The 25,323-nt window shown below is 42.7% G+C and overlaps 1 protein-coding gene across 9 annotated transcripts in view; it reads right to left on the bottom strand.

Annotated features, from left to right (window-relative positions):
- Window positions 1-5,516: 5,516 nt before the first annotated feature.
- The window catches only part of CTNND1 (catenin delta 1), a 49,151-nt gene continuing 29,344 nt past the window's right edge, over window positions 5,517-25,323 (bottom strand). For 5 of the 9 annotated variants that reach the window (XM_044259355.1, XM_044259356.1, XM_044259357.1 and 2 more), the window contains 15 exons: window positions 24,166-24,701; window positions 20,222-20,685; window positions 18,929-19,112; window positions 17,829-17,946; window positions 17,219-17,372; window positions 16,809-16,826; window positions 16,278-16,346; window positions 15,347-15,474; window positions 15,093-15,243; window positions 13,981-14,173; window positions 13,507-13,621; window positions 12,862-12,949; window positions 10,095-10,157; window positions 9,232-9,335; window positions 5,517-8,460 (listed from right to left, as the gene is read on the bottom strand). In XM_044259355.1, the coding sequence (XP_044115290.1) occupies window positions 8,449-8,460; window positions 9,232-9,335; window positions 10,095-10,157; window positions 12,862-12,949; window positions 13,507-13,621; window positions 13,981-14,173; window positions 15,093-15,243; window positions 15,347-15,474; window positions 16,278-16,346; window positions 16,809-16,826; window positions 17,219-17,372; window positions 17,829-17,946; window positions 18,929-19,112; window positions 20,222-20,685; window positions 24,166-24,701 (2,397 nt within the window). In that variant the 3' untranslated portion in view covers window positions 5,517-8,448. Of the gene's footprint in view, window positions 8,461-8,747; window positions 8,835-9,231; window positions 9,336-10,094; window positions 10,158-12,861; window positions 12,950-13,506; window positions 13,622-13,980; window positions 14,174-15,092; window positions 15,244-15,346; window positions 15,475-16,277; window positions 16,347-16,808; window positions 16,827-17,218; window positions 17,373-17,828; window positions 17,947-18,928; window positions 19,113-20,221; window positions 20,686-24,165; window positions 24,702-25,323 lie in introns of all 9 variants that reach the window. The other 4 variants (XM_044259364.1, XM_044259359.1, XM_044259358.1 and 1 more) reach the window with 4 other exon arrangements.

Below are 25,323 nucleotides of genomic sequence, written 5' to 3'. Positions count from 1 at the left end.
ACCCTGTTGGTAAATATTATTATTCCCATGTTACCTATGATAAAAGGCACCTAAAGCTTAAGAAATTTGCCCAAAGTCTCACAGCTAAGTAGCAGAATAAGGATAAGTATAAGAACCAGTCTGGTTCCAGAGCCTGAGTTTAGTGTGGAGTTCTTTTATATGTATTACCATTCTGAATCATCTCAAAAACCTATGAGCTAGATTTCAGAGGTATTAACCCCAACAAAGAGAAAATAAATAATGGAGTAAAGCAACAGGCACTTGAATAAGACATTAGCACATACTGGTCTCATGGAAAATCTGTGCCTTCTATTGCAGGTGCACATGCTTTAAGAGAAAGGAATGCATATTACAAATGTGTGTCACAGAGATCTATCAACAACCCCAAATTTGAAACATCCCTGAGTCCTAAGTCCCTCTTAGAGCCCAGGAAATGATTCAAGACCCAGAGCTGAGCTAAGAGAGCCCAGTGTGGGATGCCTGGATGGTTCAGTTGGTTAAGGATCCCAGGACCCTAGATCAGGTCATGGGTCTAGGGTCCTGGGATCAAGCCCCATGTCGTCAGGCTCTCTGCTCAGTGGGGAGCCTACTTCTTCCCCTCCCTCTGACCCTCTCACCCTCCTCATACTCTCTCAAAAAAATAAAATTTAAAAAAAAAAAGAGCCCAGTGCTCCCCCTTGAACTCTTCTAACTTAAAACCAGTAGTTCTGGTTCATCTCCCAAAATGTACATCTCCCTCATGTCAGAGAGACAGCTTCCAGCCTTAGCTCAGCCCTACTCTGAATCAAGCCCAATCAGGATATGGTGAGGCCACTCAGGCCTCACATATCAAGGGATCAGCAACTAAGTCAACAAAATATGAAAGTATTGTCTTGACCTTCCGTCTTTAGGTCAGGCTGACCAACTCACATACCAGCCAGCAAATAATCTTCATTTAAATTTTAACTTCACTTTAATGGAAATCGCTTGACTCGTCTCTTTTCCCCTTCTTACACTTCACTCACTGCTCTTTCTCTGCACACATCTACTTCATAGACCACACACTTTGCCCCAGGGCTATGAAATAGAAGTAGGCTCTTTACCTCCCAAGAATGGTTTGGAACTTGGGCACCTGGGTGGCTCAGTTAGGTGTCTTGCCTTCCTCTCAGGTCATGATCTCAGGATCCTGGGATCAAGACCCGTATTGGGGCTCCCTGCTCAGCAGGGAGTCTGCTTCTCCCTCTCCCACTCCTCCTGCTTATGTTCCCTGTCAAATAAATAAAATCTTTGGGGGAAAAAAAATGGTTTGGAACTTATATGCTGTCTGTTTTTCAGCTATTTAGCTAATATGCATAGTTTCACACAAGCCTTTAGTATCTTTTACCCCTGAATATAAGAAGATTAAATTAGCACTGTCATCACCCCTGACATGCTATTGTCCAGTATTTCATTCCAGTTCATATCCCCCTCTCACAAATTACATATTGCTCTAAGTTAATGCTTTCTTCCTTTTACCAACATTTACCAGTCTTTGTTTAGTGTCCTTTCTTGAATCTGGTTTGCCACTTGAGATCATTTTCCTTCTGCCTCAATAACATCCTGTAGATTTTACCTTTTCTGAGAGGCAAACCTTGCCTAGGTCCAAAAATATTGTTAGCCCCCTTTCTTTAAGTTCTGCTAAGTGTCAATTTCCATAACAGTTCTTTTGTTCTCAACAGGATGAATGGTTAGAATTCCCCATTTCTGGCTTTCATTGTTAATGCTGAGAAGTTACCCATCTGGGCTGTGTTCCACAGGTAGTTTGTCTTTTTGCTCTAGCTGCTCAAGATTTTAAGTTTTCTGCATCTCACTCTGTCTCTAGAAATGAGTTCCTTTTTAATCTTGTTTGGAATTCACTGGGATTCCTAAATTTGAGGTCTGGTGCCTTTCACCAAATCTGACAATTTATCTGCCATCCCTATCTTTGGGTATTGCCTCTTCCTTTAATTTCCTCCTGGAGCTGCAGATAATGTACATGAAAGCTTATTCCCTTGTCCCAACCTCGACATCATTGCTATTTTCCATTCTTCCTTCTCTTTCTTCTTCTGTGGAATTCATTCTGGATAATTTGTTGAGAACTATCTTCCATTTCACTTGTAGCCCTTCAACTTCTCCAACCTGTTTCATCTAAGTTTTTAGTTCAACTTTGTCTTTCTCCTAATTGAAAATGGCTTTTTTCAAGTCTGATTGCAATCCTCTCTTACTTTCAAACTTTAGTTTGTAATCAAAACGTTATCTCATTACAATCTGTGTGAAAATGCCAACATCTCAAGTATTTAAGGATTGGCCTCTGTGTCTTTCTGTCCATCTTTTTCACTTATGGGGCCTGATCTCTGTGCATCATCATTCTGGAGCAGGACTGCTCATCTGCCTTAGGAGTCTCTCTGTGGGAACTGAACCATTACCAGGACTGCATTTGCTTCTGGAAATCCCCTGGAGGCATGACCAAATAAGTACCACTTTAAATTCCCCACTTACAATTTTTTGGACCACACAGACAGTGCATAAAAATTTGTTTTGAAAACCCCCAGAGGGCCATCTTGTGGCTATGAATTCTCAGGGAAGATACTGTACTTCTTCCTTCTATCTAGCACCATGTACGACAAGCTATTGCTATTCCCCTCCATAGAGTTCATTTCTTATTCACCTTGACGCTGAAGGTATTCCAGCTTTACCTGGAGTCACCTGCAAAACTCATTTCCTGTTTCCCATACCCTGTATAGTCACTAAAATAGATGCTTAAAGTCTGCTGAGTTTGGCAAAAACTCTGGGTAAAAGCTAGCTTTTAGCAATTGCTTACTTCTTAGGATTCCAATTTTCACTTCATTTTGAAGATCTTTAGATTACTTATTTTTATGCTTGTTTGTCAATGTGTTCATAAGTATTATTTATAAATATATTTACCCAGCATCTTGCTTGTTTCTGCTGAAATGACATTTCAGATGATCTAATCTACCCAAAATGCCAACAGAAGCCTGAACTAGTCCCAGCTATAGGCACAATACTCTGCCCATCCTTAATTCTGAGAAGGGTAAGTCCTAAAAAGACCGACAGCCCAAAGTCCACAAAAGACCAGTGCTAACCTTGCCTTGCCTTAAAGGTGGAGGGGAAAAGGTGTCAAGACAAGAGCCGAGTAAGTGCCTCACACTTCACCACAAATAATCCAGATTTTCTTTTCCTCAGGGACAACCACCGTTAGGGCATTCAGACTATGCCCATGAACACTAGAGTATCTGCAGACAAACAGCAAGATAGTATTCTCTTCGGCATCCTCACTGGAAGAACCTGTCCTTTTCAACAAAGAGATGTATATGGAGAGAAACGTAGCACTTTTTCCTTAGCTAAAAATCAAACCCCACACTTAAAATGATTTTCCTTAGCTAAAAATCAAACCCCACACTTAAAATGATGTTTATAGCTCTTACGATGTATACTGACAAGTGTAAAGCTCTTGACTCGTCCACTTGTGGATAGCTGGTCCTGGTCACTTCAGACCACATGAAGAGGGGAAAAGACTAAGTCCGGATATAATGCAGACAGACATGATTATTTTCACGCTTTCCCTACCTCACTTCCTCCAGCTTTCTCTCCATCCACGTCTGCCTCTAACTTCCAAGTGGGTCAGCTTAAGACCTAATGCTTTAAGTGACTGTCAGACAGCAGGAAAGTAAAAGAAACTCACTCCTACAATGTTTTTTCCTTTTTTGAGGTACCCTGCCTTTCAGGAGTGATTTAAGTTTCCGGACACACCTCTCTGACTTTGGCCAGTGGGGCCACATGCTCTCCAGTCCAGGTACCCTTTGTAGCCAGAAGTGACACGCTCGTCAAAGTCAGCAACTCCAGAAGATTCCCTCTGTACTACCAGGCCCCATATCAAGGACTAGCTTCACCTCTCTGCAGCCTAGATATTATCTGTAGGACAATTTGCAAGGTAAGAAGTCTTTCCTACCTACACACCAGCCTATCACTATTATCTCAAATTCAACTATAAGCAATTCATTACTTGGAAATCAAGTTTTCTTTATGAATTCTCCCATGCTGTGATTATCATCACATACACCATGTTACTAGCAATGGTGCCAGGGTGGTTAGAGCCAGTTATCCTGGATTCCAGTTTGAGGCTAAAACCTTCAACTAAGTCATTAACTAGACCACAGTCTCAAGTTGCAATTAACTGACCACAGGCATCAGAATAACCTAGGTGACTTATCAAGATTTCAGATTCCTGAGTCACTTTTTTTTTCCCCATCAGTTTTTGGAAATAGAACAAAGGCATCTGCATTTTTTAAGGTTCCCAGGTAATTCTTGTGTACTTGTTCAGATCCAGAAAGTGAGGTCTTGTTGGTCTATTAAGTCTATCCATGAAAATACCAAGATGAATCTCGACTATCTTATACTTCAGATAGAAAGACAAAATTGAGAAATAATGACCTAGAAAGGCTGGCCGGTCCTTAGTTCTTCTTGGGGGAGATATTTCCACTTTGTAACAAAGTACTTGAAGTTCAGCAAGAAAGAACAAGTGGCCAAGTGAGGTGGCAGCTTTGAGCGGCAAGAAAGTTTGTCTCAGCAGGACCCATTACAGCTAGCTATTTCACGAACATGTGCGGGGGGTGGGGGGAAGCCTCACTGAGACAGAAGACCAGTGCAGCATCATCTATAACCACTTCCAGAAAAAAATTGGGCTCTCAAGGTTCAAGAACATCATCAGCATCTTGACAAAATCCATGGGATTCCTCAAGTTGCTGTTAGTAGGAGATAGCAACGGGCTTCCAAGCATTCCTAAATCGGTGTCAAGATAAGATACTTAAGAGATCTAGGGGATTTACAGATCATTCTGTTTAATACCTTATTTTAGATAGGAACAGAGAAATGTTTTGAAAAGGCCACAAAACAGAGTGCCTGGCTGACTCAGAAAGTAGAGCAAGGGGCTTTCACGTGATCTTGGGGTCCTGAGTTTAAGCCCCATGTTGGGTGCAGAGCTTAAAAAAATAAATAGAAGACCACAGATCTTAATCACACAGAGTTCACATGGATTGTAAAGAGGACGTGTCCATATCTGTTTCATTCTCTCACCCTAACATCCACAACACCTAGCACATAGAAGATGCTCAGTAAATATTTAATGAGATGAAACAAATGGACCAACCCAGGGAGGAGGGAGAACAGAAAGTTCTGTTTATAGCTCAATATCAGTGGATAATAACTATACAGTGGATAGTAACTATAAAATGGTTATAGATGATGCTCCAACAGAAGGGTATTCACCAGTAGCCTTTTTTTCCACAGAGATAGAAAACCATCTCAAGTGAAGCTACCAAACCCCTTTGGAAAGCAAACTCTGATAGCTTTTTGGCTCTGTGATTCACCCTTCTAGTCTAAAACTACAACTGTTAGACACAAGCTTTAAAAGGGACCAGCTCCAATGCCTAGATTTCCTGGTCTCACTAGCCCAAGAAAGCCCAAGACCTAGTTCAACAAAAATTGAGACATGACCATCATCAGAAGCTATAGATTTTTAATCTAAAGATTGGGCATACAGCAAGCATTTGACATAAATTCTTGAGTTTTTTAATTATATAATGGGAAATAGGGGCCCCAGAAAAATAAGTCTCTTTCCATAGGTCTTAATCCGTGGCCTCTGCGGTCAAGACAATCCCTAGCAACCCAGCAAGTGTTTGCTACCCATCCACATATTATTTGGTAGGACACAAGAGCAGCTATAGGTCTGTCCCTTGACTTCTAACTGAAGGATTATAGATAGCCTGAAAAGCAACGTTGTGGCCCAGTATTCACTTATATACACGAGCCTTTTAATTACATGTTTTCTTATTAATTAGGAGGGCAGTTGGAGTTGGTAGCGTCTAACCTTCTAGTCATAAATGTTAAATGCTCAAAAGGACTGTGTATTGCAATGGGCTTGGTTCAACATTCATTTTATCGAATTTCCAAAAGAATTCCGGTGACTAAGAAAGTCATTAGTTCCTTATACTTCAGTTTCCCATCTAAGTTAGCAGTAAGTTTCCTATGCTCTACTTAACCACATTTAATTTTTAAGAATCTTAAGAGGAAAAATGTCTCACATGTAATTAGAATGTTGCTTGGTAAGAGTTGGGACTGAGCTCACAGTAATTCATCCTGGTATGACCCCCTTCTGGCTGCTCTGGAGAGAAGAAGGACCCAGATACATATAAGGAAGTAACCAAGATGAAAAGGAGGGAAGAGATACAGCTTGAAGTGAAGAAATGACACAGACCCCCCACATACACACTTTAAAAACTTTATTTATATAAAAAACTCATTTGTTTTTAAAAGCATTAACAAGAGAGAAAGAAAACAGGAAAGGTATGGAGCAGAAGACATGCCCCTTAGTAGTGTTCGGTGGGAGGTGGGATTTTTGGTTCTCTGGAATTGAATGTTTAGTGTTTTTATAAACAAAAAAGAAAAAAAACAATAGTTAAAGGTCCCCAAAAGCCCATGGCTGTTCTATTACCCACACCCCACCGAGAAAAGAGCACCAGGAAAAGAGCAAAAGAGGAGAAGAGAAACCAAGAGTGGAGCCAGGTCCAGATGGGGGCAATTTCCCCTGTGCAGTACGTTCTTAGGGTCAAAGAGGGGAAAAGGCTCCTTTTTGCCAGAAAAGGAGTAGGAAGAAATGGGGGCGGGGGGTAAATAAGGGATTTTAATGTATAGGGGAAAGGAAGGGGGGGGTGGTGGGCTGTGCACTTTTCTCTTACCCCATAGCCTCAATTTATAAGGGGAGGGGGAGAGAGAAGGATAAAGATTTCCAGTTGCATTGAACAGAGCTTTTAGATTAAGGGGAGGAGTAAAAGGCAAAAAAGAAGGGTTAAAAACAAAACAAAACAAAACAAAAAAACAACCAGCATAGCAGCTGATTCCTCTAGCCCAACCCACTAATAAACACTAAACTGAAAGGAGGTGGTACTGGGGTGGGGGGCAGGGGAGGCAGGGAGGGAGGGCACAAGAGGCGACCTCCCTCCAGCCACTTCAGAGATGACAGTAAATTCTGAGCAACTAAGGAGGAAGAGTCGCACCACTCACTCCTCCCATATTTTGAGATTCATCAGAACAGGATTTTTGCAAAATCCCAACCATATACTATTGAGAAAAAGCTGAATGGCTGAAATCAGAGGCTCTACCAATTCCCAACAGAGAATCTAAGGTTCTCTAGGTCACCTCTCCTTTCTGCTATTTAGGGCCAATAGTGGGTAAGAAAGCAACAAAATATAATTTGCAAAATCATGAAAATGAGACCGCAGAGGCAAAGAAAGGCACATGGAAGGGAAGGAGGAGATGCACCCCAGGCCAAAGGCACAAAGAAGAGGCAAATCCAGGGGCGATCTCCACCTTTTAAGGGTAAAGGGGGTGGGAATATGTACATCAAGTCCTTTTGTCAGCCAACCAATCCAGGGAAGAGGCAGGGAGGGAAGGGCTATAAGGGTAGGAAAAGGAGACATAAAGGGCAGGGGGGAAGCCAGCTTCAAAGCTTCCTGCCAGTTTCAGACTAACTGATTCATGTACATTCCTACTAACTCCTCTTAGAGGTTCTTCTCCTCCCCAGAAGACATCTTTCTGCTCCTTCTCACCCAAAAAGTCTTCCTTGATACATTCTCCTCTTTCTACAGTCTCTTGCAAATGGCCAGGCCAAGTCAGCAGACATTATCACAGGATGGAAGAGGCAGATTAAGGACAGCCTCAGTAAGGGGCAACGGCAGCAGCCCAGGTTGTCATGAGGCTTGGAGAAGAGATGGAGTCTGTAGGTCCATGACGCTCCCTGCCCTGGAGATGAGGAGAGCGAGGTTTCTTAATCTCAGTTCTAGAAGACCTTCACTTACTCAAGGGCCCTTGCCAGGTGGAATGTGCCAATGTTGCCAGCCTTCTTTGAATCAAAAATAGTCACTGGGGTAAGGGAAGAGCTCACACTTCCCATTCTCCAAAAAAATAAAAGTCCCTTCCCCACCAGGGAAAAAAAATCTTGATTAAGAATTATCAGTTTATCAGAGTGCTGGACACTGCATATACTGCATGTAACTTCCAATTCTTCCCATGGCTTCCAGTGAGGACTCCCATTTGCTCCCTCCCTCCATACAAGGCCAAGAGTCCCAGAGAGACCTGGTAAAAAAAAAAAAAGCTAATCTGCAGCAGTTTCTCAAGATACGCATATAACTGAGTCAGGCTTCTTGGGAGCAACTGGAGGGGATCTGCAGGGGGGTAGGAGGGACAATTAAGCTTCACTGGAACAAGTTAGGAGTTGGTGGAAAGAAGGCGGCCACTTAGGGCTGGAAGGGCAGGAGGCAGCCTGGCAGTTGGCACAATAGTCCAGCGAAGAAAGGGAAAAATCATCAGTCCATTTCGCCACCAAAAAATAAAAGTACATATATTATAAGCTCAGATGTAGCGGAGATAGTGGTGCTAAATCTTCTGCTGTAGGGAAAAAAAGAGAAAGAGATGTTAATAGGATTGGAAATGAGGAGAACCAAACGACAGTTGAGCAAATCTGGAGGGAGGAAAGTAGCACGTAATGGAGAATCCGATCACCAGAGCCTTGTCCCAGCCTTGTAAGAGGCAACAATCACAGAAGCAGCACCCCCCAAGCTCCAAGTGGCTGAGACTAGGGTCTCTGGCCTGATCAGATCAGCATGATTGGCAAACTGCCAGCACACAGGGGCCTCCTTCCTCAAGATGATCTTGCGGGTGGCTGGAGGACATACCATGGAGGGGTAAGACACTTGGTCCCCCTCATCATCCAAAACCAACACATCCAACTCTTCCTCCAGAGATTCCTGCCCCTCGTCCTGCTGTGAACACATGCAATTTGTTAGTAAGGAAATAGAAACCTCGTGAGTGTGTGCCAGATCTAAGGAAAAATCCCCAAACTGGTCAACTCAAACAAAACAAGAGAATAGTAAGAAAAGGGCAAGATATTCCAGAAAGGGCAGGGACAAGACAAGAGTAATGTATGAGAATACATTGATCAGCATTGGTTGCCATTTATTGTCTACCTTCCCCTAACCTGACCGTCACAGAATGACCCAAGAAATCCCAACGTGAGTCAAAACTCCTACTTTACCTGAAAACCCCTACCAGGAAAGGATACTGTCTTTCACCAGGTACTTTTTTCCCCTATATCTCAAAACATGGAGGTTTCAAAACAGAACTAGCCTTAGAAGGACAATAGTATATAAGAGAATTTACCATCAGGGGTGTTCCCTTCAACGGCTCCATTTCACCTAGATCCCCGGATCGATCCAGTGTTCTGTTGTGGTCCCCTCTCTCGTTCAGTGTGGAATAGTTGTTATCTAGCGAAAAAAGTACAACAGGATAGTCCCCTCTTGTGTACACTATATATTAGGCAGAGAAGTGTGAATTAGGCACCCCTGTTGGAAGTAAACTTTGTCAAATGTTCCAGAAAGGCATTAAGGTCTCGTCCTTGACTTAAGGTCCCGGACTTAAACAGAACTTGTAGGACATAGGATAATAAAGCTAAACAGAAGCAAGCTGTATATAAATGGTACTGGAATTAAGAGGAGAGACAGTAAGGTATGCTGCCAACAGTCAGGAAGGACCTAACAAAGGAGACAGGACTTAATTAAGGCTTTGGAGATGAAGAAAATTTAGCAAAACAAAGGGGAAGGGCACGCCAATAAGAGGTTATTACCTGAACAAAATCAAAAGAGTGTAAAGACAAAATAGCAAATTAGACCGGGGAGGGGGAGAAGGCTGAAACAGAGTACATGAAAGGAAAATGGAGAGGGAGCCTGGGGCCAGCTGGTGAAAGGCTTTAACAATTTAAGGACCCACAACTGATATTGTAGTAAGTGGGGGTGGGAGTAGAGAATGATTTTTTTTTTCCTAAACCTTTGCATATGTGGGAATGTAGAAGAAAGTAGACAGGTTCACTAAATCTCTTCCTATCCTTACAAATGGAAATGTCCAGCCAATGAATGCTCTCCCAGGATGGTAAATGGTGAAGGTGCTAGAAAAAAACCGCAAGGCCAGACAGTCCTCATCCCAATGAAATATTACTCCATGTCCTCAGGCAGGAATTAATCACCTACCTAATGACTTTGTGTTTGATCCCATACTGCTCATCTGAATTTCTTCCCGATCAGGTTTCTTATCTATACGGAGTCAGAAAGTTATCCAGGTCAAAAACCAACTCTTCAAATTCTACTCATCATAAAAATTGCTCTCTGGTTCGTCCTCCCTCTCCTTCATCGAATTTTTACTGAGCACCCGCTATGTGACAGAGAGTAGACAAAGCCCTCATGGGCCTTAAAGAGATCCCTTTCCAAAGGACTCCTAACCTAAGAAACCATTCACTCTAAGCCAGCAATTGTCAAATTATTTAGTCTCCTGACCCCTTTTAGTCTTAAAAATTATTAAAAACCAAAAAGCATTCATTGGTATAAGCCAATGGTATAAGCATTACTATTTTACTGAACTGAGAGATTAATACTTATTTCATTTAAAACAAGAAAGTTATTCCATGTCAACATAAAACTTTTAATGTTTTAGAAAAGCAGGTTTTTGTTGTTTTTTCCTTTTTTTTTTTTTTTTTACATTTTTACATATCTTTTTCAAGTTTGGCTTAATAGAAGACAGGTGGATTTTCATATCCCCTTCTACATTCAATCTACTGTGACATAATTTTAGTTTAAGTATAGGAAAAAAATTCAGCCTCCCACAGATAAAACACTGGAAAAAGAATTTTAACAATCTTTTCAGATAAACTGTAGATATTCTTTGATAGTATACTAACACTCAACAAGTACAGTTCCTCTAAGGTTAGCAACATATGGAACCTGAATCTAAATGAATGATCCCCTCATACTTCATTAAATTAAAATGCACTGGTCTGGGGCACCTGGGTGGCTCAGTGGGTTAAGCCGCTGCCTTCGGCTCAGGTCATGATCTCGCGTCCCGGGATCGAGTCCCGCATCGGGCTCTCTGCTCAGCAGGGAGCCTGCTTCCTCCTCTCTCTCTCTCTCTATGCCTGCCTCTCTGCCTACTTGTGATCTCTCTCTGTCAAATAAATAAATAAAATCTTTAAGAAAAAAATAAAAAATAAAAAAATAAAAATAAAATAAAAAATAAAATGCACTGGTCTGTCCTGCACTTTGACTGGGTCAATTACCTATGTATGCTTCTGAAACATCACGCATTGGTCACTTGGAAAATACTGGTTCACAGAGTAAGGCAGATCTACACATTAACACATTTCATTATACAACATCAAAAAACCAAGTCACATTCATTACTATTATCACTGATTTCAATAAAAAGTCTTTTAATTATTGGGATGTTACCAGGCTCATAATGGCAGGTATAAGAATTTGCCAAAGTTATCATTTCTGGGGGCGCCTGGATGGCTTAGTGGTTTAAGCCTCTGCCTTCAGCTCAGGTGATCCCAGGGTCCTGGGATCGAACCCTGCATTGGGCTCTCTGCTCAGCAGTGAGCCTGCTTCCCCCTTTCTCACAGCTTGCCTCTCTGCCTACTTGTGATCTCTGTCAATTAAATAAATAAAAATCGTAATAAAAAAAAAAAGTTACCACTTTTACTTCAAAATTCAGGCAACAATTACAGTCACTTATTTTTCCTCAAAGTGACAGGCTCACTGCATTTATTTTTGAGAAAAATATCTAGCAAATATCCAAGTCTGAATAGGTGTAGTTGGTCTTTCCTTCTTTTTCCCCCCCAAGGAAAAATTAGAGTCCATAAAAAAAGTGGCTAGTACACTTGGAAACTCCAACTGTATCGACCATCATGCTCTGTATGCAGCACAGGATCTTTCAAGAAGATGCATACTCAAGGTTAGAAAAACCTTAAGTTTTTCTCCATCAAGTATATTCTTAAGTGAAACCAGTTTTGTTTTTTTGTTTTTTTGTTTTTTTGTTTTTTTTAAGTTGTGCGTCCGCAGCAATAAAGACTGCGATGACTGATTTGGCCTGGCGTCACTGCCAGTGTGCACCACCAGGGCTTTGACACAACTGGCACAAAAGTCAACAAACATGGGGATGGATCCTCACACCACGTTTCAAGAGCCCTGACTGAGGCAAAAGCCAAGTGTCATCAAAATAATAAAGAGTTACAGGGCACCTGGGTGGCTCAGTGGGTTGAGCCACTGCCTTCGGCTCAGGTCATGATCTCAGGGTCCTGGGATCGAGTCCCGCATTGGGCTCTCTGCTCAGCAGGGAGCCTGCTTCCCCCTCTCTCTCTCTGCCTGCCTCTCTGTCTATCAAATAAACAAATAAAATCTTAAAAAAAATAATAATAAGAGTTACAGTATACAATTCCATGAAAAAGAAAACATTTCATAAAACAAAATATATAATTCATCTTTTGGGAAAAAATGTATTTGCTCACATGGCAAAAAATAAAAACACAAAGAGCAGCAGTATCTCTGGGTAATAGAAGTGGTTTTGTTGTTGTTATTTTTCTGGTTGTCTGTATTTTCTAAGTTTTCAACAGCCCATGATGTTACCCGGTATTACATGGGAATTTAAAAAGCAAGAAATAATCATTAGGCAATATATACATATATCAAATCATTGTGTTGTACACCTTGCATTTGTACAATGACAGAGGTCTGTTCTCTCTCAAAGAGAGAATTTGGTGAGACTAGAGTTCACTGCCCTGTCACTGTAAGCCTGCAAGCAAGGACAGAGAATCCCACCCGGGCTCCTGCCTCGGACAATCCCCAGGTGAAGTATTACTACCCTCATTCAGTAATAAATATGTATTCTATTCCTCAGGCAGTCTGCCCACTAAAGAACAGCAGTGGTGGGATAAAAGCAGAGGGGTATGCCCCCTGGATACTGTACCTGTTTTCTGGTTCCGGTCAATGAGAGGGAGAGTGCTGTCGTCATATGAATGACTGCTCTGGCTTCGAGAAGCATTGTTTAGATTCACCTGGAGGCAAACATAAAATGCAACACGTCAGAGAATACTGAATTCACCCACATCTTATTCCCCAGCGGGCACACACCATTAGGTCCCTATTCTCAAATACAACTCTTACCGAAAGAGGACTCATACAGGTTAAAGAAACACCCATAAAGTGAAACAATCTAGGATGTTACAGCTTCTATTTATGTTCCTGATGGTATTCAGGAGACGAGAGAGGGACCAAACACTCATACCATCAGAAGGTGACACAGTCTCTGGCCAATTCCTTCAAAGGGCTATGGCAGATTTGGGGAAAAGTCAAAAAGGCCACCTTCCTCCGCCACGACCAGCACTGACAGCATGCTGTGATGTAGAGGAAAACTGCAGCTGTTTGGGCAGCAAATGAAGCGTAGACACCACTCTTTTGGGAAGGAGGGGTAAGCCAAATGATTTCCTCACTAAGAGAGACTTGGGATAAAGTAGGACTTTTTGTGACAGTGAAGAAGAAGAAACCAAAGACAAAGTGGTACATGAGACCCAGGACAAAAAAGTACACGCCTAAGGCCCCAGAGCTGCTCTACCTGGAAGTCTGATTTCTTCCATCCTTCTTTTTCCAGTGGCTTCCGTAGTTCCTTATAGCCCCAGATTGTCTGTAATACAAGTGCTGCTGCTCGGACTTCTTTTTCTGAACGGTTCCTTTTGAGAAAAGTTAACACCAGATGGAATTTGGACGTTAAGACAAGGGAAGAAGCTGAGAACCTGTATTCTCTAATACGATGTCACACTAGAAATGCCAAAATGGGCAGGAGCAAATATTCACCAAGCTCTGTATTCTGTCCCCACCATTGACACACACAAAACGAATGTTTGATGAAAAAGCAGGTTATCAATTGATAGCTCAACATCAAGACAAAAAACAGAGCCGTATCTCTTCATTCTTTACATATAAAAAAGGGGAAATAACCTTAGAAAGCAAAAGGGGAGCGCTCCTTCCTAGCAGCTCCCCCCTCTCACACTCAAACTCTTCCAGGTGTCATTTTACACATTAAACTCACCCTGATTTGTTGATCAACACCAACTTCTCAATGCCCTGTGTCTCTCGAAGCTTTTTGGCAGCTTCCAAGTTCTCAGCAATAACCTCATTGATGGTGTTCAAGAGAGAGACCACGGTGTCCTCAGAGAAATTCTGGGAAGAGCTCTGCTGCCCTCCTGGCAGATTCTTTACCAAGTTGGGAATAGCGTGTTTACCTATAGCATTAAGACACAAGCCAAGTTCAGCTGTAAGGAGCCCAAGACTACACTTAACTACACTGATCATTGAAAATGTGGTATTGTTCCCAGAAATCAACTTCATTCTGCTGTAGTATTATCACACCAGAGGAGCAAAGGACCTGGAATAGCCATGAATCCATGGTCTTTCTTATTCATTTATTCTCTCCTCTAGACACACTGAAACAACATGAATACTTTGTATCAAATATGCTAGTTTTTTCAGGTAGTCTAATGAAGATAGCATACATATTTAAATTGTAACAGTTCAATAAAATAGTCATTATGAATTTAACAAAAAACTGGGCTCTGCCACAGCCCACCTATAACTCTGGACAAATTAGGTTAAATTCTTTCCTGGGCCTTTTTCCTTATTCTATAAAAAACTCGACCTCTAGGGCGCCTTGCCTTGGTGGCTCAGTAAGTTAAAGCCTCTGCCTTCAGCTCAGGTCATGATCCCAGGGTCCTGGGATCAAGCCCCACATTGGATTTTCTGCTCAGTGGGAAGCCTGCTTCCTCCTCTCTCTCTCTCTCTCTCTCTCTCTCTCTCTCTCTCTGCCTACTTGTGATCTCTGTCAAGTAAATAAATAAAATATTAAAAAAAAACAAAAACTGGACCTCTGTAAAGAGGTCATGATCAATGAGAATGTGCGGAATTATTAACAATGCCTACTAACAAAGGACATGCTTATTAAATAAAGCTGTTTCTGTTCTGTTTTTGAAGAGTCATCACTTCTTATCTTACTAAGAATGATTAAACTAGAACGCTTGGAGTTGCAAACTACAGAGAGCTACTGGGATCCCTCCTCTGTCATTTCAGTAATAAACTAAATATCATCAGCTAGATGAAAGACTCTGTACTAGATGCTGAACAAATGGTTCACATCCAACTCCTTACCAATGAGCTCTTTGTTGCGGGCATCCACAGCCAGATTTCTCAGTGCTCCAGACGCAGCTTTCACTACACGCTCATGTTCATTGGTCAGGAGGTCGGCGATGGCAGAAAGAGCCTTCTCTTGACGCAGAGCAGAGCGAATGTATCGACCATACTAGAAATTAACACATGGAAAGAGGTGGAACAGATTACAAATGGCGGCAAACTAGTTAGCTGAGTTCTTCCACCTGTAAATCCATTTTCTAAAAGGTACTCACCGTCCAGCGTCCAGCACACAAGTTCTGGATAGCTCCAGCTGAGGCTTCAAGGATGGCAGGAGTCTTGCTCTCCTTGAGGAGTGAGATATATATCCGAACCACCTCTGGTTGAAATAAAAGCTCATAGCCTGCACAAGAAAGGACAGAAAAACAGAGAAAGCTAGTCAGTACCTGCGTGCCAGGCTCTGGCTGGTTGACGTCCAGCTTCAATACTCTGGATTGACGGATTTATGCTCCTGAACCATCAGCTCCCTATACTCTCCCACCTACCCAACAACCAACTCAGAGTCTTGAGTCCAAGCCTTCTTAAGAACAATTCATCCCTGGTAGAAGAACAGACATCAACTCATCATATGCAACTCCTCTCGCTCCTCTCTCACAGTTTACTTTGGCCTTGACATTCGGGGGATTCATTTGCCCACTGACAGCACTCAGGATTACAGATTCCTCATCTCAAATGAATTGTTTCTAACTTAACTGAGTCATTCTGCCCCCCCTACCTTTACTGTGATTAAGTAAAAGGGCCTATCCTAGATTTAACAACATGTAAAGTTTTTATATCCATGAAGAGCTATGAATTTTAAACCCACTATACTGATAAATATAAACACCCAAACTGTGAGGAAGAGGCTTCTTAAAACAGGTAATGACTAAGAACTATAGTGGATACCTAGGGCACCTACATTTCTGGCCTGGACTGCCATAAGAACCTTACCCACCCTCCAATAATCTGAAAAGTTGCCAAAACAAGTCCTTCATAAGTTACTGCTACAATACCAATTTCCCAATGCTTCACCATCACTCCACATCCAGAGCTGGAGGAAAGAGAACAGTGATCATACTGCACAGTCTACAGTTAGGCTACCCAATACTCATCTGTGGACTATGTGTATGACACTCCTAGAGACTAAAAATAAAAAGATTAACTTACCTCGAGCTGGACTAGTTCTTTTAGGGAAATCCACTGTATCATTTGCTGGATCCTCTGTGGGTTTTTTCCCTTTGAAAATTAAAAAAAGGACATAGGGGTAAAGTTTGAGAAAGAAAGAGTCCACTTAGTGTACTTTTTACTCTTCAGTCAAAATCTTTTTGGATCAGAGATGCACTGACGCGGGGTAGGGGTAGGGGAGAGACACCAAAAAGAAGAAACAGAAAACCAAGCTCCCCTCCCCCATCCCAGCAAGGGGCTGCGCAGAAACGAGGACAGAAAACAGGCAGCAGACAAGTAAGATGAGGATAAGCACCGCTGTCGCTGTGGTCCTGAGTCCTGGTAACTGGGACTGCGGCCCAGGAATAGCATGCCATGAGCCATTAGCTCCAAACAGCTGAACTTGTTTCAGTGGTCTTCCTCAAATGAATTTTCCTACATGCATCCATAGGGAAGGGTTAGGAAATACTAGAGAAGCTAAAACCAAAGCATGCAAATTAGAAGTAGGGAAGCGCCTTAAAAGATTCCACTCACCTCTGGAGAACCACTCATCTTCCAGTGCGTCACCCAAGGTGGAAAGCAGAAAGAAAGGAAGGAAGAAAAATGCAGGAGAGTGATGTCAACAGGATCATGGGCAAATAAGTAGGAAAGCAGGGAGAAAAAGAAAAACACAGAAAACACAGAGGAGGAATGGGGGAGAAGGCCCCAGATTAGTGGAGTTCTCGTCCTTTGCTGCCCCCAAACTGATACCAGTACCACCATCACCACCACCATCACCACCTTGAATGAAGCACATGACAGAGGGAGCAGCTGCAGACAAGGAGACATCCTTGACTAGGCAGACTCACATACCACTCAGCAAGTATTTTGTACCTAAAGCTAAAAGTGTTCCTTCCCCTTCCTGTCCTACATTAAAGAGCAAGGGACAACGAACCAAGACTCACCTTTGCCCTTCTTGGCCCCAAAGCAACTGGCAGCATGTGGCCCAGTATTATTGGCAACATTGGGAGGTGCCTCTTGGTAACGCTCTGCCTGTGGGATCTCCCGGTGAACTTGATATGACAAATTCCGAAGAAGGCAAACACAGTTCTCCACAAGCTTGGGAACACAAGATAGAGGGTTTAGTGAACCTCTATCGTGATTTCCCAGCAAGAACAGGTTTCCCTGATTCAAGTATTAAAATACTGATCCCCAAAAAGCACAGCCCCATCCATTATCATTCACAAAGACTCTTACGTGCACCAAGCTTCTCAAAATCCTTGCAGCCTCAGACTAATAAAGGTTTCTGCCACCATTTGGTGTGTGACACAAAACTGAGGATCGCCCTGACTTTTTCCTACTTAGGAATATATATAACCTTGGAAATACAGATACAAAGCTTTAAGATAGATGATATAGGTAAGAAAACTGTTTTCTTCTAAGGTGAACATCCACTTTAGGGAGCAGGGGTTGGTACAGATACCTAATGTCCCTTAAAAGCCTGACATGGTGAGGTCTGCACGACAAGTACCTTCATGGCTGCTGTGCCTGGAATTCACTCAGCCATTAACTTACCTTGCTATCTGAGTCCTTCTGCCCAATCTCAGCCTGAACAATGAAAATGAGGGCATCCACTAAACCATCACATTCACGAAGTTTCCGACGAGCTTCACTCCTCTCTGAGCTGACGTTCCTGAGGGGGAAGAGAGAGGCTTCAAGAAGACTCCGATCTACAAACCCTCCCTTAGTATCTTCAACATCTACCAGCCTCCTCTGTACTTTTTCTTTTTACTGTAACAGTTAGTGAGTACTTGTTACAAACAAGGTACTGCAGTTGAGAGAAAGCTGAGTAAGACAACTCTTCTTACAGAACATTTATAACAAGGTCAGGGGGCCGGGGGTGGGGGGGTGGGGGGATGACACACAACTAGGGAGGGTCTAAATAAGGTAAACCAACAATACTTTAAGATCAGACGGATACTTCTTGCAAAGGAAGTACAAATGAAGAAAGGGGCAGAGCATGCACAGGTATAGGCCAAAGAGAGAAAGACTATATTGCAGCATTTATAGGATTTAAAGAAATCAGAAAAACTTGCATGAAATATAGGCACTTTTGAGTTTAGCCTCAAAAGATAAATAAGGAGGGGCGCCTGCCTGGCTCATGTGGTAGAGCACACAACTCCAGATCTCAAGGTCTAAGTTTGGGTGTAGAGATTACTTAAAATCCTTTTTAAAAAAAGGTAAAGAGACAAGGGCACTGTAGTCTGAAGGAAGCATACATCTCCCCCCACACCACCACCCTTCTAGTACTGTGTTCCTCCTACTGCATTTGTCACAGCTTTACTTGAAATACAGGGCACTGAGTATACACTCAGGTTCAAGACTAGACAACTGCCTTATATGTGGTAGATACTGAACAAATGCTCACTGAATTAAATGAACAAAGTCAAAGAGGCACAGAAGTGAGGATGTGCAGGGGAACAAGTAAACCAACACAGCAAATGTATGGGCACACAAGCAAGTAGTGACAAAGGTAAGACAGGCTCGAGTCACAGTATACAATACGGACGGTAATGGAAGCTGAATGACAGGCCAAAGAATTAAAAAAGAATTTCTTTTTTAAAATTAAGTCAGTCAAAAATTCAATCTTCATATTCTTGAAGCCCTTATGTTACCTAAGACAGCCAGCTGTGTTGGTGAGTACCGACTCCCACTCAATATGGCGCGGCTTACAATCTTCATTAGGTTCCCGCTCCCAACCAGAATGTGGGATGATCACTTCATCTGTCAATGCATGCAGTGCATGGTCCACAATCTCCATTTTGATTGAGTCATGGGATGAGAGATTCCACAGGGTTCCTGGCAGAGACAACCCATCAGATACCTCTCCAACACCGAAAACAGTATGTTTGAAGAATGCCAAAGAGAATCCCTTATTCCATCATTTCTCAGTCTTCCCCAATGACCAAATACCTTGTAACGGTATTCAAGCTTTTGTTTGTGACCCATGATAAGAAATATACATTATGGCTCAACATATATATACATATGTGTACATCATGAAACAAAAGTTTATAAAACAATACTTACTATTTATAAGCAATGCTCTCTGGGTTATCTACACGAGAGTTTCTCAATCTCATTAACACTGACTCCTTGGGCCAAATACTTCTTTACTGTGGCAAGCTGACCTATCCATTGTTAGATTTTGAGCAGTATCTATGCCCTTTACTCCTTAAATGCTGGTAGCACTCCCTCCTGCCCAAGCCAAGTTATGACAACCAAAACTGTCCCCAGACATTGCAAATGTCCCCTAGCGGGCAAGACCAGTCCTGAGAACTAATTATCTATTCCACTTCTTGTTCTTTCTTCCTCTTGAAATACTGACTGGGATCCACAAAACTGTGTTCAATACACAGTAATGGATCACAACGCACAATATTAAAAACCACTCTTCAAAGCAAGGATCACAAGCTCAAATATCTACACATGTCAGGCAGGTGAGTCAGGACAAGCAGATATTTAAAAGAAATTACAAGAGAGTGGAAAAATAGCAAAAGACACTCAGCTTCAGTGCTGGGGAGACAACTTGTTATATGGCAATAGTTGGCAAAAAGGTTCAGGATTACTACAAATGGGAGAACAGGCCCACCAGTCAGCTCAGACTAACTACTGTCAGGTAGCAAAACAGATCCATTGTTGCCAGTTCCCTCACATTTTTAATAGAAGCCAAACAAGCTGCAATTTGAAATGAAATTTTCTGAGTTTTAAATATCAGCAACCAATTCTTTGAAATTTTGAACACTTCACATGATCCAAATAAATCAGGGAGATGGATCTGCCCCCAAAGACCACCAGTTCACAACCTTAAGTCAAAAGTAAAAGGGCTGAAAGTCTTTCTAGCTTTCAACATCTCTACGGGTCACAGTAACCCCAACCCAGCAGCTGCCCTTGTGCCCATAACTCACCGGTGATAACTTCAGTGAGATCCATATCCCGAGCCTTTCGGAGCAATCGCACAAGGGCAGGAACACCATCACAGTTTTTTATGGCAATCTTGTTATCCTGGTCACGCCCAAAAGAGATATTCTTGAGCGCTCCACAGGCTCCAAGGTGCACTTCCTTTTTGGGGTGGTCTAACAATCCCACCAGTACTGGGATCCCCTTGAGCTTCCGAACGTCGGTCTTCACCTTGTCATTGCGATAGCACAAGTGCTGCAGGTATGCAGCTGCATTAGACTTGACAGCATCCAAGCGGAATCCTAACATGGCGATCACCTCCGGCAGCTCTGGCTGTCTCCAGTTGTGAGGCGGGGGTCCCCCCTTACGCAGGCTATCCAAGCTTGCTAAACTTCCCCGTTCATGCTGGGCCAGAGGAGCCCAATAGTACTGGTCCGATGGCACCTCCTCACCAATCATGTCTTCATAGCTCCTGCAGTGTTGGAAGAACCAAAAGGAAAAGAATACATCAAGTTGTCGAGTCTGGTTTCGTGGAGAGCTCCCATGACCCCTCATCTCCAAGGCAGGAGGCAGGAGTAACTTCAGCTCTAGCACACTAGATCTTACCTCTCCTTTGCGTAAATGATATACTGATCAATTTTTCGTAAGGAGATAAGGGAATAATTTTAAAGGCATCTGCAGTTAGATTAAAACTACCTTTTTTCCTGTCAAGTTTACTAGCTCGGAGGAGAGTAAGAAGCGTTCAGAGACGTTCATCACAAAACCAACCAAATCCTGACTGCTTAGCACTAAAATGATACCTGACAGCTAAGCTCTCTGGATAGTGACTGAAATAAACCTTCAGAAGACAGAGTTAAACCAAAGAAGTCAGCAAACAATGTCTGAGAACAACTCTTACAAGCCTACGGCTAAACAGGAAGTGAGGCATTTACACACAGGAAACAGCTGCTGGGATTAGAACCTTAAACACCATTCTTATTTAAGCCTCTCCTTATCTTATTTTGGAAATTATAAAAGAGGAGGTAATAAGAGTAAAAAGAGTACAGGCCTTCGTGCTACACCCGAAGGGGGGCCTGGCTTTAGTAGAAGCTTGAGCATGAATTTTCACAGTTCATCCCAACGTCACCTCTGCCACTAAACAAACGTGCTCCAGATAATGATTGCCAGCCTCCAATTTCTACAGATGACAATACCTTGGATTCTGTCGAAACAGAGGCTACTGAACACCACAGCATTTGGGATAACCAATGACTAAGGAAAAAGAACAAAATAAGCAAGGGAAGGCTTAGAGAAAGCCTCACTGGAGAGAATTCTTCCTATTTCAGTACTACCAGCAACCACTAGAGGGTGAATCTGTCACACTATTATTTATTCATAACCACCAGGAAGGAAGAGACCCATTATCTGCGAGCTCATCTCACCCTCTGGCTCCCTAGGAGAGAGGAGAATCTATTGTGTGGAACTCTCCAAATAAGCCTATTATTTGTTCCACAAAACCCCTCCCACTGTCACCAAACCCTGAAAGTTAGGGGCAGCAGAGGCCCTGCCTCAGAGCTGTCAACACCAACCACTCAACAGCAACTCAGATGGACAAAGCATTAGTAAAAATCTCTATTTTCAAATATCATTGCAACAAAGTGAGCAGGTTATTTTTTTTTTAAAGATTTTTATTTATTTATTTGACAGACAGAGATCACAAGCAGGCAGAGAGGCAGGCAGAGAGAGAGGAGGAAGCAGGCACCCTGCTGAGCAGAGAGCCCGATGAGGGGGGCTCGATCCCAGGACCCCGAGATCATGACCCGAGCCGAAGGCAGCGGCTTAACCACTGAGCCACCCAGGCGCCCCCAAAGTGAGCAGGTTATAGCTAAGCTTTAAAAGGAGGCTACTGAACAGTAATGTTAAGGGAAGATTCCATCTTAGTAGGGGAAAAATAAGGTCGGAGTATGTCAAGTATGTCCACCTGCATAGGAAAAAAATAAATCAAAGCAAATGCACCAAAATGTTAACCACAGTTCTCCCTCTATGGCCGGAATGCCTTTCTACATTTTTCTAGTTTTATATGAGCACGTCTTACTTTCATTATTGTTTTAGTATAAGCAATTACAAAAACAATTGCCATAACCAAGATTTTGTTCACTCAGTTGTATTTCCTTCTTTTATAAGCAGGGGATTATGACATTCTTTCCTTTGTTTTACAAATAACAAAGCTGTGCCCAGAAAGATTAAATGACTTGCTTGAGGCTATACAGCTAGTGGCAAAGGCACAACTAGAACCAGAAGTCTTCTGGTTCAGTGCTTTATCCACTAATTATTCTGCCTTACTGTTTCCGTTTGACCTTGTATTACTCTCCAAGGCCTGGAACAGGAAGCAGCTAATGTTCCTTCTAGTCAAGCAGGTTTCCAAGTCCAGTGCCACCCTGGAATGGACCCAAGAACCAGGCCCAAAAATGCTCTCTTTTTATGTCAGTTGCCACAGTAGAGAATGACCTGGCCACCCACACCCACCTAGATCCAGTCACTCTACCAATGAGGAAGTCAAAAAGCAGACTTGTTTCAAGCAGACGGGCCAACGCCCTGGGCAGACTCCTTTGGTGATAGCTGTTATCTACCACTGCTTCAAGTTGCACCAGCTGAAGTCTGGTGCCCACCCCACTGCCCCCTACCCCAATAAAAGGTGAGTCACATGGGAGTTGGACTAGCTGTCCAAATGATACAATACCTAAAAGGTGAATGACTCAGGCTGAGATAATGGAGCCTCTAACCCGGGCCCTGCCCAGTTCACTACTAACCAAGCTACCTAATATGAGGAAAACGAGCACCAGGGCATTTGCTTTAGAAGGTTATGACCCCATACAGAAATTCAACAACAGCTGCTAGGTTATCCTTACTATGAAGACATCCATAAATCTTCTCCTTTATTTCTTATTATTTTTCCTTGCCTGGAAAACACCATGTCTCTGATTTATCGTAGAGCAGGGTTGGCAGCCCATGGGCCAAACCTGTTCTTGTACAGTCCCAGAGCTAAAAAGAGGTTTTTGTATTTTTAAAAGGTTATAAAAGGAGAACAACAACATTAAAACATATATATATATTTTAATATATATTAAATATTATATTAAATAATATATATTATATATAATATATAATATTATATATTAGGCCTATTAAAATAATATTAAATAATATTAAATAATAATAATATTAAAATAATTCTACCTGGTCCTTTACAGAAAAGGCTTGCCAACCCCCATTCCAAAGCCTTCTTTCAAGGCAAACCTTATACCAGCCCAAACACCAATCACTCCCTTTTTCATATCACCAGAGAATCCCCAGGGATGAACGGCAAAGTCAGTATAGGCAACTGCTAAGTAACCTTTCAGAATGTCACTTATATACCACCCTCAAAGGACGCCACCCCCATTTCACTTTATAATCAAAGGTAAAAACACGAAGTGTCAGGGCTTTGGTGAGAGCAAGGCCTGTTTTTAACTTGAGACTAAAATCACCACAGAGAGGATTCTCACATACACCCTTAACTGTCTACTCTGGCCCTGAAAGCCAAAAACCCTCAATTCTCTCTTATTACCAAACCAAATGCTAAAGAAATTCATAGGAGCAAGGCAGTATCCCATAGCCCCAAAGCACCAAGCTCCCTTGTGCAGCTGCCTATCACCAGAAAGCCAGATCTTGGGCAGAAACAGCGGCAACTCTTGGCATGGAAGCAAAGGCCACTCTTTAGGATATAGACCAATAACCATAAGTCATTATCTATAAATAATCAGAATATAGGATTTTCATCATGAAAAAGACAGAAAAGCAAGTCAGTATCTGGTAAAGTCACAAAAGGGAAGACAGTGTCTCAGATTCAAAAAAGCACTTAGAAGGAAAAGGAATAGCTACCCCTTATCTCTGTCTTGGTTTAAGACCCTTGCCTTCCCCTTTTCTTCCCTACCTGAGTCGTCGGCGAGGGTCAGAGGGCGTCCCAGTCCGACGGGCAGTGCCATAATCGGACATCATGCCATAATCCAGATCATCATAGCCCATGCTACGCTGGTCATCTTCTAGCCCGTAAGGCTCTGGGTGAAAACGATGCAGATCCACACTGCTCCCACCTACCCGAACTTGGGGCTGGGGCCCATACACATCCTGTCTACTAGGTGCCCGATAACCTTCCATGCTGGGCCTGTACCGCTCCTCAATGCGGGTCACCCGGGACAGACTGCCATAGTTGTCACTGCTACTTGGATAACCATCTTCATAGTGGCGGCTATATCCATCAGGAGGGTAGTGGAAGTTCCTGGGAAGGGTAGCAGTGCCTGCTTGCCCAACATAGGGACCAGGTCCCCCATTGCCATTCTTGCGGAAGTCACGCCCCAGAGTCTGGATATAGTTGTTAGAAACTGATGAGGCATCCACAGGCAGCCCATCTGGTCCCACAGGGACTGGCTGTACTGTCCGTGTTGTCACAGTCTTCACAACTTTCTTGACCTTCACATAAGGAAAGAGAAAAGCATGAATAATGTAAGCCTCAATTCTAGACCTCTTTTTTTTTTTTTTTTTAAGATTTTATTTATTTATTTGACAGAGGGAGACACAGCAAGAGAAGGGAATACAAGCAGGGGGAGTGGGAAAGGGAGAAGCAGGCTTCCTGCCGAGCAGGGAGCCCAATATGGGGCTTGATCCCAGGATGCTGGGATCATGACCTGAGCTGAAGGCAGAGGCTTAACCCACTGAGCTGCCCAGGCACGCTCCCCCTCCCCCGCTTTTTTAAAAAAGATTTTATTTATTTATTTATTTCACAGACAGAGATCACAATCAGGAAGAGAGGCAGGCAGAGAGGGTGGGGGGGAAGCAGGCTCCCTGCTGAGCAAAGAGCCCAATGCAGGGCTTGATCCCATTTACCATCTACCTTTCACTCTCTACCTTACAGGAAGTGCCCAGGCAGGAAATCTGTGCCGGCAGTAACTATGCCTTATAGGGAAGCTATTGTAGACCTTGCAGACTTCTCTCTTCCCCATTCCATTCAATTTTCCCATATCTCTTCTATCTTCCCTGTCTAGCCAGAGATCACATTCTTTATACATTCACTACAGATTGATACTGTCCATCT

This window comes from Neovison vison, chromosome 7 (assembly GCF_020171115.1).
Source record: "Neovison vison isolate M4711 chromosome 7, ASM_NN_V1, whole genome shotgun sequence".
Lineage (NCBI taxonomy): Eukaryota > Metazoa > Chordata > Mammalia > Carnivora > Mustelidae > Neogale > Neogale vison.
Note: the sequence above shows the minus strand (reverse complement) of the source record. Positions and strands in the feature narration are given on the sequence as shown.